The sequence below is a fragment of the Miniopterus schreibersii genome (assembly GCF_964146895.1).
Source record: "Miniopterus schreibersii genome assembly, chromosome: 2".
Lineage (NCBI taxonomy): Eukaryota > Metazoa > Chordata > Mammalia > Chiroptera > Miniopteridae > Miniopterus > Miniopterus schreibersii.
Window position 1 is genome coordinate 14,300,478 of NC_138102.1, and position 16,397 is coordinate 14,316,874.

The 16,397-nt window shown below is 38.6% G+C and overlaps 1 protein-coding gene across 1 annotated transcript in view; it reads left to right on the forward strand.

Annotated features, from left to right (window-relative positions):
• Positions 1–1,140: 1,140 nt before the first annotated feature.
• The window catches only part of TNKS (tankyrase), a 159,650-nt gene continuing 144,393 nt past the window's right edge, over positions 1,141–16,397 (forward strand). The window contains exon 1 of the mRNA XM_081130258.1: positions 1,141–3,061. Coding sequence (XP_080986384.1) covers positions 2,389–3,061 — 673 coding nt within the window. The 5' untranslated portion in view covers positions 1,141–2,388. The remainder of the gene's footprint in view (positions 3,062–16,397) is intronic.

A 16,397-nucleotide genomic window follows, 5' to 3' on the forward strand; every position in this document is an offset into this window, starting at 1 on the left:
TTTTTGGAGATACTAGGGACTATATAGAATCTTAAATTTTCAGATGAGGAAACAAACCTGATCTTTCCCTTCTTAAGATTCCTGTAAAATGTGTAAAATGGTGGATTTATGTGTAAAACGGTAGATATTTATTCCCAGTCACTATCTTTTTCATAAAAGAAGTTGTGAGGAGATAGCTACCAATAGAGGCTATGAGTTCCTATTAACACTACGCCACATAAGAGAATGAAACTAACACTCAAGGAGTACTTACAAAATACCTAGGTCTCTTAATCCTCATGACATGCTACAATAAAATCAGAACTTTGGAATGACAGAGCTGAAGCATATCTACCAAAAGATTAGCCAACTAGTATTTGTCAGAGATGTGACTCCAGCCCAGGTTTGTTTGACACCATGCTTTGCTTTCTTCACTAGGGTGCTGTGCATTCCTCACGGAATCGCGTTCAGCTGTAAAAGATTAGGTAATGATATCTGCCCTTCTGTGTTTAGAGCTCAACATCAGTCCATATAAACCTAAACCTTATAAATACTTAATTTGAGTACTTTTACTACTTTCTACCGGAGGGGGAAAAAAGCAATTTCCAATTGATTGAATGCATTTTCAGTTTACCAGTAGAGTAGTTTCAGGCAATTCAGCCTTTTTATCTCTATGCAGCAGAAATTTTATTTATTTTACACTGGTAAACAGACACGATAGATGCATTTTAAATTAGGGTGAACATTACTACCTCTTGTGATCTATGAGTAATTGGCCAACAGGGGATGAGATGAGATATTCCTTATGCCTCCCCAAAGTGAGTTATAAACATCTAAGGTACTATGTTGATTCTCCCCCGCTCCTTAATGCTACCCCATGGTGTTCATTAATTTAAGATTTAAAACCTGGTTAACGTGTGTTCTGGACAGATTTTAGTTGCACCGATGGAGTTTCCTATCCAGCCACAGCTTTGTCAATTCACGAACAATGGCACACATTTATGAAACAGATGAATAATGTTGAGCTATAATCTGTAAACCCATATTAGATGATAATAAATGTCATTCATAATATTATATTATACTTGTTGTATTTAGATGGTATTCCTAAATAAACTTACCTATTTAGATGGAAATATTAACATCACACTTATTATATTAATAACATGTGAAACAACAATTTATTACTTGTTTTAATATTTTTCAATGCTAAATTTTTTAACCCATGTAAATCTTGCTTTTCCTTAAGACACAGAATCTCCATCTGTCCATTCTATTGGAATAATGCTGTTTGTCTAAACTTGCACAGTGCATAGCTTACTATTATTGGATAGGAGGCAGGAAATGGAGACCTCCTGAGATTATCCCGCACATTATGCATCTCTTTTGATGTCAGACAAAAAAGGTAGGTGTAGGCAGAGGAAAGAGAAAAAGTAGTTGCTGAAGAATGGCATCTGGAGATAAGTGAAGGATAACAGTGAGGTTTTCATCTTAGTTTGGGAGGGGGAGGAACCAGGTGACATGAATGGAGAGGACAGATTAAACTAGAAAGAATTAAAAAGAAAGGAACATTGTCACAATTATGTGAGTCGAGCTTAAGGTGCAGCGATAACAGAAATAAAATAATGGTTAACATCTATTCAACTACTAATCTGATTTTGCAAAGAGGAACCGTAGGCACGGAATAGTTGAATAGCTTGCCCACGTTTACACAGGAGCAAATGGCAGAGCTTGAATTCCAACTGTGGCAATCAGAATCGCTATTTAAAAAGGAAACATTTAAAAAGTACACGGTGAGAAACCTACAGAGAAGGGACAGAGATCGTGCGGATACCTGGGGAAGGGGATGGGGGGAAGGCTGCATGAAAAATATCACCGGTGGGCTAATTATAGTTACGTCCCATTAACCGGCACAGCGCTTTGCATCGGTCAGTTCACTGAATCCCGCTGAGCACCGGGAGGTGGCCAGTGCTGCCTTTTCCAGGCGAGGACACTTGCTAGATGAAAAACGACGCGTTTCCTTCGTGGTCTGAGTCACGCCTGAAGAGCAGGCTCTGGGCACGATAAGGAAGGCTGGAGGAGGCCTGGCAGGACAGCGGAGCAGCGCAAGGTGAGCTCGCTGAAGGCGAGAAGCCCAACAAAGTTTCCCATTTAGGTAGAGGCGGGCTCCGGCGTTCAAATCCCCGGGCCGGCCCGCCCAGGCGTCAGAAAGCCCGCCCCTCAGCCACGAGCCACGCCCCCTTCGGCGGCCGATCTCCGAGCTCCCAATACTTCCCTCCTTCTCCTCGACCCCGCCCACTTCGCCAAGCATCATTTCCTGTGCGCTGGGTGCTAATTGGTCCAGCAGCCGGAAGTGAGGGCGGGCGGTGGGGGCCGTTGCCGCAGTGACAGTGCTGGGGGAGTCCGAAGATGGCGGCGTCGCGTCGCTCTCAGCATCATCACCACCATCATCAACAACAGCTCCAGCCCGCCCCAGGGGCTTCGGCACCGCCGCCGCCACCTCCCCCACCACTCAGCCCAGGCCTGGCCCCGGGGACCACCCCAGCCTCCCCCACGGCGGGTGGCCTGGCCCCCTTCGCCTCCCCGCGGCACGGCCTGGCGCTGCCGGAGGGGGATGGCAGTCGGGATCCGCCCGACAGGCCCCGATCCCCGGACCCGGTCGACAGTACCAGCTGTTGCAATACCACCGGTACAATCTGTACCGTCGCCGCCGCTCCGGTGGTACCGGCAGTTTCCGCTGCTTCTGCCGTCGGGGTCCCTCCTAACCCAGCCGGCGGGGGCAGTAACAGTTCACCTTCCTCCTCTTCCTCCCCGACTTCTTCCTCCTCTTCCTCTCCATCCTCCCCCGGATCGAGCTTGGCGGAGAGCCCCGAGGCGGCCGGAGTTAGCCCCGCAGCGACACTGGGGCCTGGGGCCGCGGGGCCGGGGCCAGGGGTCCCCGCAGTGAGCGGGGCCTTACGGGAACTGTTGGAGGCCTGCCGCAATGGGGACGTGTCCCGGGTGAAGAGGCTGGTGGACGCGGCCAACGTGAACGCTAAGGACATGGCCGGCCGGAAATCTTCTCCCCTGCACTTCGCTGCAGGTCAGAAACTTTTGAGTTGCTTTTGAAGGGTTTTCATGTTGGGCACGGGGGTCCGGGTAGGGAAAGAAAACAAGTTATGGTGGAACAAAATGGGGGCGTGGTTATGGTTTCTCAACACCTCACGGAAGGACTGGAGACAGAGGCTCCTTTCATTAGCGCCTGGGTGACGGGGGCGTGGTAGGGGAACGTGGGAATCATTTCTTTTTAGTGTTTGCAAAGCGATCTTCGTTCTCTTTCCCACGTCCCCTTAGTGGTAGTCTCCGGATATGGGCATACGAAAACTTTTTCAGTTCCGACTCTGTAGGACTAAAGTTAGATTTGGGCAGTCTTAGAGTAGTTTTGTCGTTTGGTAGTTTGTTTTTACAACAGGGGTATGTCCCATGAGGACAGTCTAGAACAAAAGAAGTTGAATGTAACTCATCAAGTGGTTAAGGATTTATCGTAGTCTTAGTAAGCTAGTGAAAGACAAAAATGAAGTTTGTGAAACTTTTCCCCATTCTCAAGTTTACAGCCTAATTGGGTAGATCAAAGTATCCCTACATGAAACAGCTGGGGAAGAATATTTGGGTGCATTGTATGATAATAGAAGACAGGCGGGCTTTGAAGACCTGGGCACAGCTATTTGTTAGTTGTCTAACAGACAGTTTAGCTAATGTCAGTTGCCTCCGTTTTCTCATGGGCAAAAATTATATACTAAGGTTGTGAGTAATTAGTGAGAAGCATTTGGCACGTAAGTTCTCCAAAAAAAGTTCTAATTCCTAAACCCTGGTCTTTTAAAAACACCTAGTATATTTTTATAAAATATAGAAATAGAAAACAAAAACAAAGGACAGCTTGTGAAATCAAGCTTTTAAACTATGATAACCTCTGGGTAAATGTCGCTTTTAATTTTTGTGATTGTGTACAGTTTCTACTTTTCAATTCTTGGGGGAAGGAAGTAATAGGGGACATATATTTCTAGAGTAGATTCACATATTTTTTTGTTACAACCTATATTTAAGAAACATTTTACATTCTCACATACACAAACTGAATCAAAAGTTTCAGGAAACAGTACTTTCCCTTACTACATATGTTGCACTCTGATATTTTATATCCTATTCCATTTCATTATTTACAAATGCTGTTTGTGACTCATTAATGGGCCATGATCAACTATGAGAAACACAGGAAATCATTATTAGATTACTTGATCCATTCTTGACAAGTAGACACCACTGTTGCTTCCATCTTACTAGATTTTTTGCCCAAGGATATTGCTTATTTTTTATTTTAGCTGAAATAGCATTTCTTTTTCTATAGGCCAAATGAAAGGTCTACTACTGGTGTTATAAAGTAACTGAGGTTGTTTACTTTTGCATACTTTATTCCGAATTTGACTATTTAACATTGTTACACAAATCTTGTCACTCCTCAGCATACTGCATTGTAAGTAATTGCAAATGATACTTATATTTATTTGTGTAATAATGAACCTATTTAGGATTAGCCACATAAAGTAGAGCATATCTCCCAAATCACTTCTTCTGTTTGTTGCAATATTTACTTTGTGTTCTGTTTTAGAATTTTATGTATACCCAGATAAGCTAGAAGACAAGCTAGAGTCCTGTAATTATGTTGTAGTTATGAGAACCTAACCTTGAACTGGCTTTTCTAGAAAAAAAATTTTGAGTTCAGTTGTGGAAAACAGACAAAAGAAAAACAATAAAACTCTCCATAGTATAAAAACATAATACCCTGTAGTCAGTTTACCATACTTCATGTTTGTGTGTATAGCATTAAAGCTTTGTTAAATCTTGTCTTTTCCGTCTTGTATAGGCTGAGCAGTTAGAAGTCATTCTCAGTTGACTATTAATTGGTTGGAACACTAATTGTCCTGGAATAGCTTTTTGGAAATTGATACAATCTCTTGGATGGAAAAGTTTAAAACTTGTAGTTCATTTTTCCACAGATATTTTATTACTTATCATAGAACAGGTGTTAAAATACTGACACAATTTTGAAATGGCAAATTGTCCTTACCTTAATGGAGCTTACACTCTAGTGGGAAAGCTAGACAAGAACAGTAATAACAAAAGGCCACAAAGTGTGTAACCTAAAGTGATAGGAAAAGTATATTATACTGTCTGTTGGAGCAGATAATAGGGACTTTTGTCCTGGTTTTAGAACATAAGGAAATCTTTCCAGATAAAGAAATTTTTAAGCAGGGATTTAAAAGATGAGTCCAAGCTAGCTAGCCAAATAAAGATTGGAAGGAAGACTTAATGAATGCCTTTATTTCTATTTTAAAATGAATTTACAGTTCTATAGAATGAAATGAAGCTATTTTTAAAGATCTCATAAATTGTATGAAGTCATATTTAAACCAACCCTTATGACTTTTAAAAAATATTACTATAAGAGTAACCAAAATTCTTTCTAAGCAGCACAATAAAGAATCCTTTCTATCCCATTTTGGACTGTGATAATTATTTGTTTAAAATATGGCTTAGAGACAGTGTTAATAATGGAATCACTGTATCCACAATTAGAAACATAATCTTCAGTTTCTATTGTTTATATGGTTCTCAAAATACTATTTCTAATGCCTTCTTAAGATGGCTGTATCAAAATAACCCAGTATTATATTGTTGACTAGAGTTTATGTAAGACTTTCTCTTCTACAGATAAGATCCTTGACCCTAGTTTTCTATTGTTCAAAGGACAGCAGTCAAAACTTTATAAATAATGTAGTATCAGTTTAGAGCGATGATATCTTCTTAGTTCAGTGCCTAATAGTGACATATTTTTCTTAAAGGACCAGTGTATTCTGATGATGTCTCTTTTTAAAGAAAAGTTCAGATGAGGTCTTTTTAAAAAAGGGTTTTTAACAAAGCATTGAATTCAGAGATTTCATAGCATTTACTTCAAATTGAATACATTTTGAAATAGGCTTCCTGGTAGTTCATTAACATGACCCGGATTAGGATATGTAATATGAGATATTTTAGCACCTAAGCCAGCAAAGTATGTATGGCAGTTTTATGCTTGCTTTTAATTTGGATGGTATCTACAACAACACACGTTTAACCATATAGGGATGGCCAGACTCACTCCTGTCTCTTCTGATTTTCAGCATGACCATGCTTGTCTTTTTTTTCCTTATCATGGTACAAAATGTAGCTCTTAGTAAGAAACACTGTGTCCTCTATAATTTTTGCACATCAGTGAGTAAGAAAATGAGACAGAATGCTCAGCCTTGGAGTGGAAATCTTTTGGCACTTTTCATTGCCTGGCAAGGTCCTTGATTGTACTCTTAAGCTAATGTCCTGCCTCAGGATTTAAGATGGTCTGCTTTGATCATAGAAGAAAAGGAACTACTTTCATAAATATCTTCCCAGGCTTAATATTGTTGGCTACAGCTTGGATTATTTTTACTTACTGTTTTCTTTTCTTTCTCTCTCGTTTTTTAATTTGTTTGTTAATCCTCACCTAAGGATATTTTTCCCATTGATTTTTCAGAGAGTGGAAGGGAGCGGTGGAGCGGGGGAGAGAGAGAAACATCGATTGGTTGCCTCCAGCATGCAGCCCGGTTGGGGGTCAAACCTACAATCCGGGTACATGCCCTTAACTGGGAATCAAACCCGAGACCCTTCGGTCCACGGGCCAACGCTCTATCCACTGAGCCACACTGGTCAGAGCTACTTAGTGTTTTCTAAAACCTTTTGCTTTGCTTAAGGTGCCACTTTAAAAAGTTCACATAGAACTTTTAGTTAGAAAGATGTGCAAATGATACCACTCTTTGGAAGCAAATGATTTAAAAAACAAATTAGCTATTTGTAAGGTGTTATGTAAAAGTATCTCTAATATTGAAAAATGGATAACAAGTAGACTGTTTCAACAATAGAGGAATGTTTACATAAGTTAAAATATTGTATGGTTCCTGTTACATATTTATGTGCTTATATTTTCCTTTATCCATCAATTTATCTTTCTTTTGATGCATGTCATTATAAATTGCAGGCATCTGTGTAGCTTCCCCTAAATACACCAAAATGCATACATTTTTTTTAATTGAATTTATTGGGGCAATATTGGTTAATAAAAATATATAGGTTTCAGGTACACAGTTCTGTAATACATCATCTGTATGTTGTGTGTTCATCGCAAGTCCAGCCTCCTTCCATCACCACTTACCAATATGCATAGTTATCTAGAGTTCCGAATTTGTTTAAAGATTTGCCTTTTATTTATTTCTCTCTTTATTTCTATTTTTTATTAAATTTATTGGGATGACGTTGGTTAATAAAATTGTATAGATTTCCTGTGTACAGTTCTATACTACATCTGTCTATTGCAGTGTGTTTACTCTCCAAAGTCGCATCTCGTTCTGTCCCCATGTATTTGACCCCCTTTGTCCTTTACTGCCTCTCTCCCATCCTCCTTTCCCTCTGGTAAGATACAGCTTTTCACGTAAAATCTGTACAAATCTTATGTGTATGTTCACTGAGTTTTGACAAATGCAAACACCTGTGTAACTCAAACCCTTATAGCAAATCTAAATAACATCCGAAAGTTCCCTGGTGTCCCTTTGCCCAATCTTGCCCTTTTCGTCCTCCAGAGACAAACACTGTTTTGACTTTTTTCACTATACAGGGTGTCCCAAAAAAAGTATACACATTTTAACAGCTGATAGCTCAATTTTGAAAATGAAATGTATTTTAAGGAACACTGCTTTATAATTATTCAAAGTGTGTATATATATATTTTTTGGACGCCCTATAGAATAAGAGTTGCCTGTTTTAGAAGTTCATATAAATGGAATCATACAGTATCTACTCTTATTTCCCTTGGTCTTTCTTCCTAGTTGTCCAGAGGATTCTTTTTCCTCTTTTGTTAGAGTCCATATGTTCCATCAAAGTATATCTTGGGTTTAGTGTAAGGTGATTTTCTCAGATATATGATGTGCTATTTTCTTTACATAATTTCAGATCTTTTATCTGAGAAAAGTTTTCTTGAATTATAGTTTTTAGTGTTCATTCTTTTTCCTTGTTTTATGTATATTGGAACTTTGCCTGTCTTCTAAATTTGTCACTTGCCCTCTTTCTGGTGGTAAAATACACATAACATAAAATTTACAATTTTTAACCAGAAATTCTCAGGAAGGTAGGATACAGCCCTGGTTGTGTTATCGGTGGAAGTGGGGTCTCCCTTTCCTCACTGAGTGCTCGGGGTGGTACCCTTATGATATCTTGAGAAAAAGAATTTTCTGAGACTCACACAGGAGGATGAGTGATATTTATTTGTGTGGAATTACATCCCTGGGTTTCCAAAGTCCCATTTCCCTTAATCCAGTCCTGGAAGAAGTGCATCTGGGATTCAGTGGAGCTAAAAGCAAAGCCAGTGTCTGGCGTTTCCTTTCCCTGGTGGAGTTGGGTCTAATACAACATCAGGCCAGTTCCAGTCCATCAGTCCGTTGTGTGGGGTCCACATGACTGTGGGCCATGTGGGCGAATGCAAGAGAGCAGGAGCGTGAGAGGCCCACAGGCCAGGAGTGAAATGCAACACACCAAGAGCACAAGAGCCCAAGACAAAACCAAGAGAGCCAACTCCTTTTTTTAGGGACTTAAGTGTCCCAAATCTTCTGACGCTTACAGTGGCCATGCCTATTCCCTCCAATGACCTGTGCCCAAGTGTGACTGACAGACAAGTACTTTCCCTATGTCACCCAGACTTTTTTGGGCATGTGTCTATTCTCCCCCAGTCCAGTCTCTTCCCCCAGTGATATGTGGGGAGTATACTGGTGGCTCCCTGGGGAGCATTAAACTGTAGCTTCCTGGCAAAGCTGCCCAAGTGACATGCCTATAATATTTGGCCTTTGTTTCTTTCCTGTTATTAATAACTTGGTTAATTACAATGGTGTCAGTTGGGGGGACCTAATGCCTTACATCATCAGAGTGGATTTATAATAAGAATTAGTAGGGTGAGTTTTGGGGATTTCTACTAAAGTCTGGGTGCTCAGGCTAACTTTTAGGGTCATTTTCTAAAAATCATTTGATTTCGAGTGATGAAAGTTATGTGTGTTTTGTTTGTGTGTGCCTACTGGGTTTTCCTTTTTAGGCTTCATCAGCTCTCCAAGATTGCTTTTCCTAACTGTGAGTTGCTATGTTCTTTGTCAAGTGGAAACTTGTTTTGCCTGTTTGTTCAGGTATCTGTGTGTAGAATCAGCAGTGTGAGCTTGAACGGTTTGTGTTCTTTTTTGAGGCTGTTTTCTTAAAAACTGTTTTCTCTGTCAGCTCCCTATTCATTTTAGACTAGTGATTTTTTTTTTTAATTGTAGAAAAGGGAAATAAAGTGATGTAAAGTTTCCTCTCCCTCTTTTTGTTACAACACAAAATAAACTAATGGTCAGTGGCAGCTCTTTGTTGGCTGCAACCCCCTCCAACATTTGGCAGTTAGCAGATGATTTTTATTAACTACAAAGCGAAAAAAGTTGTTTTGAATGTACTGATTGACCAAAAATCCTTAAAGCTGAAGTCCCTTGTATCATCAAGTATAGTTTAAAAATAACCTAAGCCTCCTGTGCCCAGCTATAATACTTTTGAAAACCTAGGTATGTATGTGTATAAACTAGGCACTGGAAAGATGCCTTCACTTTGATATGTTCCCCAACCGTGAAAACCATTTTACATTCTCATCCGTCTTGTTGATAAGATGTGCAGTTCTCCATCTCCAAAAGCTCCTGTTGTTCTCATGTTGACTATGGAAATTTGGTTTTTTAGAAAGAAATGACACGGGGTTATAGTTAATGAACACCTTTAGCTCTTTTTTCCTATTGTCTTGAGAAGAGATGCCAACTTACAATTTTCGTCATTGCAGGAAAATATTCTCATTTGGAAAAAAAACTTTTGGAAGAATTAAAAACTTACAGCAAGCTATCAAAAACTTGGCTTCTCCTTCCCTCCCCCCAAATCCATAAAGATTTAGCAGTAGGAAAGTGTAACGGTTGCCCTATTGGAATTTTATGAAAGTTGATAAAATTGAGGTAAATAATAAGATTCAGTATTTAAATCAGTGAATTGTTCATAGTATGTGCTCTATTAAATATGGGTAAGTGGGACTTTGCAAGTTAATACCTCTGATTTCTGACCTTCTGACTTTCTAAAATATGTAAATAATCTTATGTCTTAGTCCAGTGCTTTGTCATTAAAGTGATTTCACTGCTCTGTTGGCATGTATATGAATGAACTTAGTTTTGATACAGTTGCTAAATAAGAGTATAAAAACAAACAAAAATAGCAATAAATGCCTTGGAGTGATTTTTGTGTTTTCCCTATGTAATTTTATTTAATCCTTACAGCAATCATATGAGGTAGGTTTTAATTCTGTTTTAAGGATGAAGAAACTGAGACTCAGAGATTAATGTCTTGTCCAACTCCACATAGCTGTTAAGTAATGGAGCCAGATTTAAACCCATATCTGGCTGTCCTAAAATCATTTGGCCCATGCTACTCAAATAGAAAATTGATAGCTGAAAGGTTAATTGTCAGTGGTGCATGGGCAGCCTAAATAGCCATCTCAGACAAGTGAATAAAGAAAAATTAAATTTATTAAAAGGGCATGGGGATATCCAAGGGGAAGGGCTACACAGCACTGAGCCAAAGGGTATTGGGTCCATGATGGCAGCAAAATATATTTGGGATAGTGAAACAAGGAAGAGCATAGAAAACGCAACGGGATAATCTAGGCTAGGCTGCTCTGGTTCCCTGAGAAGCCACAGAGAGAGAAGGGGGCCTTGGAGACATGTTCAGGGGGTAAGCCCAGGACAAGCTGCTACTGCCCATTGCTCCCCTGGACACAAGTCTCATGAGGTCCCCACAGAGAGGGATGGTGCTGGCATGCTCCTCTGGTAGTAAGTGTGCACTGGATCCTTTGTCCTGAGAATATTTGTCTCTTTCTAGAAGGTAGAAATCTTAGGGGAGGTCCTAGGGGAGTGTTTTAATGAATATTCATCAGTTTTCCAGGTGTGCTTTTTCAGGGTCGTGGTCTCCACTGATTGGTTGGTGCCAGGGCAGGGGGTCATTAGTCAATGTATCTGGTCCTGAGGTCGCCACAGCAGCCCCTTGTCTGGGTTCCCTCCTTATCTGAGCCTGGAGCTGAAATACAACTGAGGCCGATATATTATCTTTAGGGAGGAGTGCTCGGGAGGTCTAAACCACAAGACTAGCTATACGCTAGGGGAGGGTAGATTACCCTGGGGACAAGGTTCTTGTTTTCCCAGTTTCACCTCTTGCTAGGCATCTGGGGCTTCCTGCCCTGATGAGTTTCTGTACCTCTCCCATTTAACAATAGCAATGAGAAATAATTTTTTGAGTCATTTTTATAATTTGGTAGTTATTACTTTCTCAAATTTGTTTTCTGAAAATAAAATTGTACAAATTTTGCAAAGTACAGTAAAAAATAGCCCATCATCTCACTACCCCAATGCAGGCAGGTCATATAGTCATTTTGACATATTTCCCCCCATCTCTTTTCCTGGGCATTTAAAATAAAGCAAAAGTGTATATAGATGCTTTCTTAAAACATTACTAGACTTTGTTTGATTGAGGCCATGCTATTTATTTATTTACTAAGTAAGGTATTGGAATATTTACAGTTATTAGAATGTTGGACTATGATATTTTGATCAGTTGTTTCATAACCATAAAAAAGTGTGATTGAAAGTAATCTATCTTTGAGAACCTCATAACTTAATGAAGAGGGTATTTTAGCCACTCCTTTAAAAGACTACTTAAAATTGTTAGAAAATCTTGGAGATAAACTGTGTTTTGATTCATGAAAGCAGTAAAGAAAAAAGAACATTGAGTAGTAAATAAGAGTTATGGGAGTCACAATAATTTGAAAGTACTTAATGCCCCTGAACTGACCCTTAGAAATGGTTAAAATGGAAAGTTTTGTGTTATAGATATTTTAAAACAATTAAAAATTTTTAAAATTGGGATCTGTCATTGTAGGCATTTTGATCTTCCTGTTATAGAAAAATCCCAATTCTTAATATTACCAACATGAAATATGGGAAATAGCTTATTCAGTGAAGTGAATCTTAGTGATATGTTGAGGATGCCCTTTCATCTCTTCTGTTAATTCACATTTCTGAGTAAAGGTGGTCCTTCATACATAGTATGAAACTAAGTATTAATGGAGTGCTTATAGAAACTTAAAGGAATTTATGCAACTTGCTGAATTAATAGTCACTAGGACACTTCCATAGTGTGTTTTTCCCCTTTGGTCTGTTTCTCAGGAATCTGGCATGAGCCCTAAGGTTTTATAGTAGTTCAGTAACAACTCAATAAATATAAGTACTATTATAAGGACCAAGATGATGAGAATTATTTCTTGCCCCTGAGGAAATTTATAGTTAAAATGCAGTGATTCTTGAACTTGTTAATCTCAGGACTCTTTCACAGTCCTAAAAATGATTGATAGAGCTTTTGTTTATGGGGATTATGTCTATGGAGATCTATCATATTAGGAATTAAAACTGGGAAATTAAAAATAACAATAATAAACTCTGTGTATCAACTGATGGTTCTTAGTGCCAACTTAACACCAACAGGAATCCCCAGTTTGGGTTGGGGTGAAGAAGGAAACTTTGTTCAGTCAAAACAGCTCAATTGTGATAAGCACAACTGTGAGAACAGCTCAGTAGTGTTACAGATCAATTAAGAGACAGCAGGGCTACATGGAGGCCTTCTGGGCGAGGCCCCTCTCTAGTCAGACAGCTCTGGTCTGCTCTGGTCCGCTCCACCTGCTTTCCTCTGCTTTGCCCTGTGCCAGGCAGTGTGGTCCACTGTGGTCCAACAAGACATCTGCAGTGTTGGTTTCAAGCTTTTTTACCTCCAGGTAGGCATCCACAGTCCTTGATGGAAAGGGAAAGTGTGCTCTCTGAGCAGCAGGGGAGCTGACTTATATAGGCAAAAGTCCCCACCCCTGGTCCCTGATTGGTCCATCCTCATGCAAATGAGGACTCCAAATCCTTGCAGTATGATTGGTCCAAAAGGCACTGTCCTGATTGGCCAGAATGGTGCTGCTCTGATTGTTTGGTAAAGATGCTGATGAAGATACAGCTGTGCAGCTCTGATTGGATGGGAAAAGCCTCAGTCCTATTGGTTGAAATACAATTCCAGAAACTCCTTTATTAGGGCTCCCTGGGCAGGCAGGGAGACAGTGCAGGCAGGCATTTCAGTGTGGGAGGCAGCCATTTCAGTGCTGCCTTCTCCCAGAAGTGTGGGGGGTGTGAGAGGCCCCTGTATAGAACTGGCTGCTAGGCTCTGCTATTATTATTATTATTATTATTATTGTTATTATTATTAATTTGAGCCCAGTTAGCTACCATGAGCCCTTCTTGGTGTCTTCTTTCGCAGGGTCCACATGTGTTAGAGTAAATCAAGCTTTTAATGAAAAGTAACTGTTTTCTAAAATAAAGATTAATGAGAAGAGAGGCCTTATTTTACACTTTGTAAGTCACTTTAGTGTCTGACTTCAATAGAAGACAGGTGAATTTTTATTGCTTCTTCATGCCATTTGTTGTGCTTTATTACTTGGATTGAAATATGAAGAGAATTCTGCTTTAAATCCTGGATAACTATGGAAAGGAAGGAATCTTCTAATAGCATTTTCAGATAACCTTTGTTTTCTTTGATACTACACCCAAAGTTGATAACTAGCAGTTTCCTAAAGGTTAGTTGCAATATGGGATCTTAAGCCATATCAATTTTTCATACTCCATTATGCTAAAATTCATTGGCCTATCATGCACAAATGGCTCTTATACTGATACATGTTTTGGTCATTTGAAAAATATTAGTTCCCTGAGCTCTGCATATCTTCCAAGTGTTGATGCATTTCACTTTATATAATAAACACATTTGTTAATATCATCACCAATCTTATTGTAAAAGTATTGAAAAATTGTTAAGCTCATGGTGGCAGATGCCAGTTTTACAAAATTCTCATTTTTATTTGAAAGCAAAAATTTTATCATTGGGAACAAATACTATCTGCTGTTTTCCTCAAAGAGACAGGCTCACATGTTCATTCTCAAGAAAATTTCTTCCAAATGCACAGATGAAACTGAGCTCAAACAAGTGCATGTGTTTCGTTCCTCAAGACAAACATGTTTGGTGTGTAGTAGGAGTGCTTAGTGTGTATTTCTCATTTTGTCACAAGAATATTAAAAAGATACGTACTCAAGGGTTGGAATTTAATAGTGTTTACATTTTCATGAAGGATATTCTTAAGTGAAACGGGGGGCTTTTTATTTGTTTTTTATTTTTTAAACTGTGAGGGCCTGGTGGTGAAGAATACGACGACTAATACTATAATTTGGTGCCACTGTCTTGGTTCATGCCAAGGTGTCAGTTTTATTTACCATTGCTTTTGTATCATGAAGAACACCATACGTACATTTCCAAGTGACAAACCCATGATATAAAATCAAGCACTGTCCTGACAATGAAAAATCATCTTAGTATTATTTTGTAAGTAGTCTTGACCTCTTAGATGCCCAGATAGGGTCTCAGGGACTACCAGAGGTCCACAGACCACACTTTGAAAGTTGCTGAGTGGCTCTTAATATTTTTAACGCTCTTTTAAGAATCTGTAAAAGGCATAGACATTCTCGCCAGAAAGATATACACCACATTTTACATGTAATTTTCAGAGGATTAGAAACTTTCAGAAGCACCAGAGCTGTGGTTCTCAAACTTTGCATCAGTCACCTGGAGGGCTTGTTAAAACGGCTTGCTAGGCCATACTCAGAATTTCTCATTCAGCTGGTCTGGAGTAGAATCTGAGAATTCGCATTTTGTAACAAGTTCCATCAGCATGCTGATGCTGATGCTGACTTTCAGAGCAATGATTCTTAACCCTAGACCAATTAAATCAAATTACAGGAGTAGTAGGGATAGGGCTTTTTATTTTATTTTTTAAAAGCTCCTTTGGTGATTTTAACATGCATACAGGGTTGAGAATCGTTGCTTTAGGACACATGGAACCCAGGTTAAGACTCGCAAGTCTAGTGAGATTAAGAACATCTGATATTTGTACAACCTTTTATGATTTAGAAAGTATTTTGACAATTATTACTACTTATAAGCTTATAAGGTAGTTATCTCAGGGGAAAAACTGGCTTGGTATTCATGAAGTTGCAGAGTTATAGGAACTCTGAGCCTGTGAAATGAACTAAAATTGCTAAAAGTTAAGAAAGCACTATACGTATGTTCCTAGAGTTTTTGCATGTAGGCATGTGATAGTAAACTTGCTTTCCTAAAGGGTTCTACTAATACGTATTCCTACCACACCCTTGACAACACCAGCCATTATCATACTTTCTTTTTTGAACTATATACACAGAAGCTTACATAAATCATAAATGTATAATGAGATGAATTTACAAAATGAATACACCTGGGTAACTAGTGCCCAGATCAAAAATCAAATCATTATCATGATCAGAAGCCCCTGTCTTATGTGTTTTGAGTTAGTAGATTAGTTTTGTCTATTTTCGAATGTGATATAAATGGTATTTTATAGTATATATTGTTTTGTGTGAGGTTCATCTATCTTGTACAGTTGAAGTTTGTTCATTTTCATTGTTATATAAAATTTCATTATATGAGTACCACTTCTTACCCATTCTATTGTTGGTGAACATTTGGGTAGTTTCCATGTGTTTGGCTCCTATGAATAGTGCTCCTATGAGCATTTTTGTACGTATCTCCAAATATCATTATTTAAGACATAGTTCTTAGCTCTTTTATTTTAAAATAACCAGTATTCATGTTTTAATATGCATTTCTTTAATTATATCTGTAGTAACTGATTTTACTTTTTTAAACAATTGGTATTTTTATTTGTGAATTATCTTTTTTTCCTTTTGCTTTTTTGACGTTATTCTTCTCTCATTACAAATATTGTTCTGGTTCACTTTTTAATTTTATCTATAAACTTTTCAAGTCTGTTGCTTTTATAAGTTTTCCTTTTGTTTTCTTCTATTTTATGTTTAGAATTTTTTTTTCCATCCTAAGATCATGCAGATATACCTAACATTTTTATGGTATCATTTTGACATTTTGCACCTTAATGTATTTTGAATTTATTTTGCTATACATTGAAAAGTAAAGATTTTTAAAAATTGAGTTGTTGTTTTTTCCTAAGCCAGTCTCCTTATTTATTCAAGAATAAATAATAACCATTAAAATAAAAATGAAAATGGAGCTTTTTAAATTATTATTATAGCTGAAAGCAAAAGTATTTATTAGGAGCTATTTTGCTTCTTTTCCCTTTGACCTCTAGT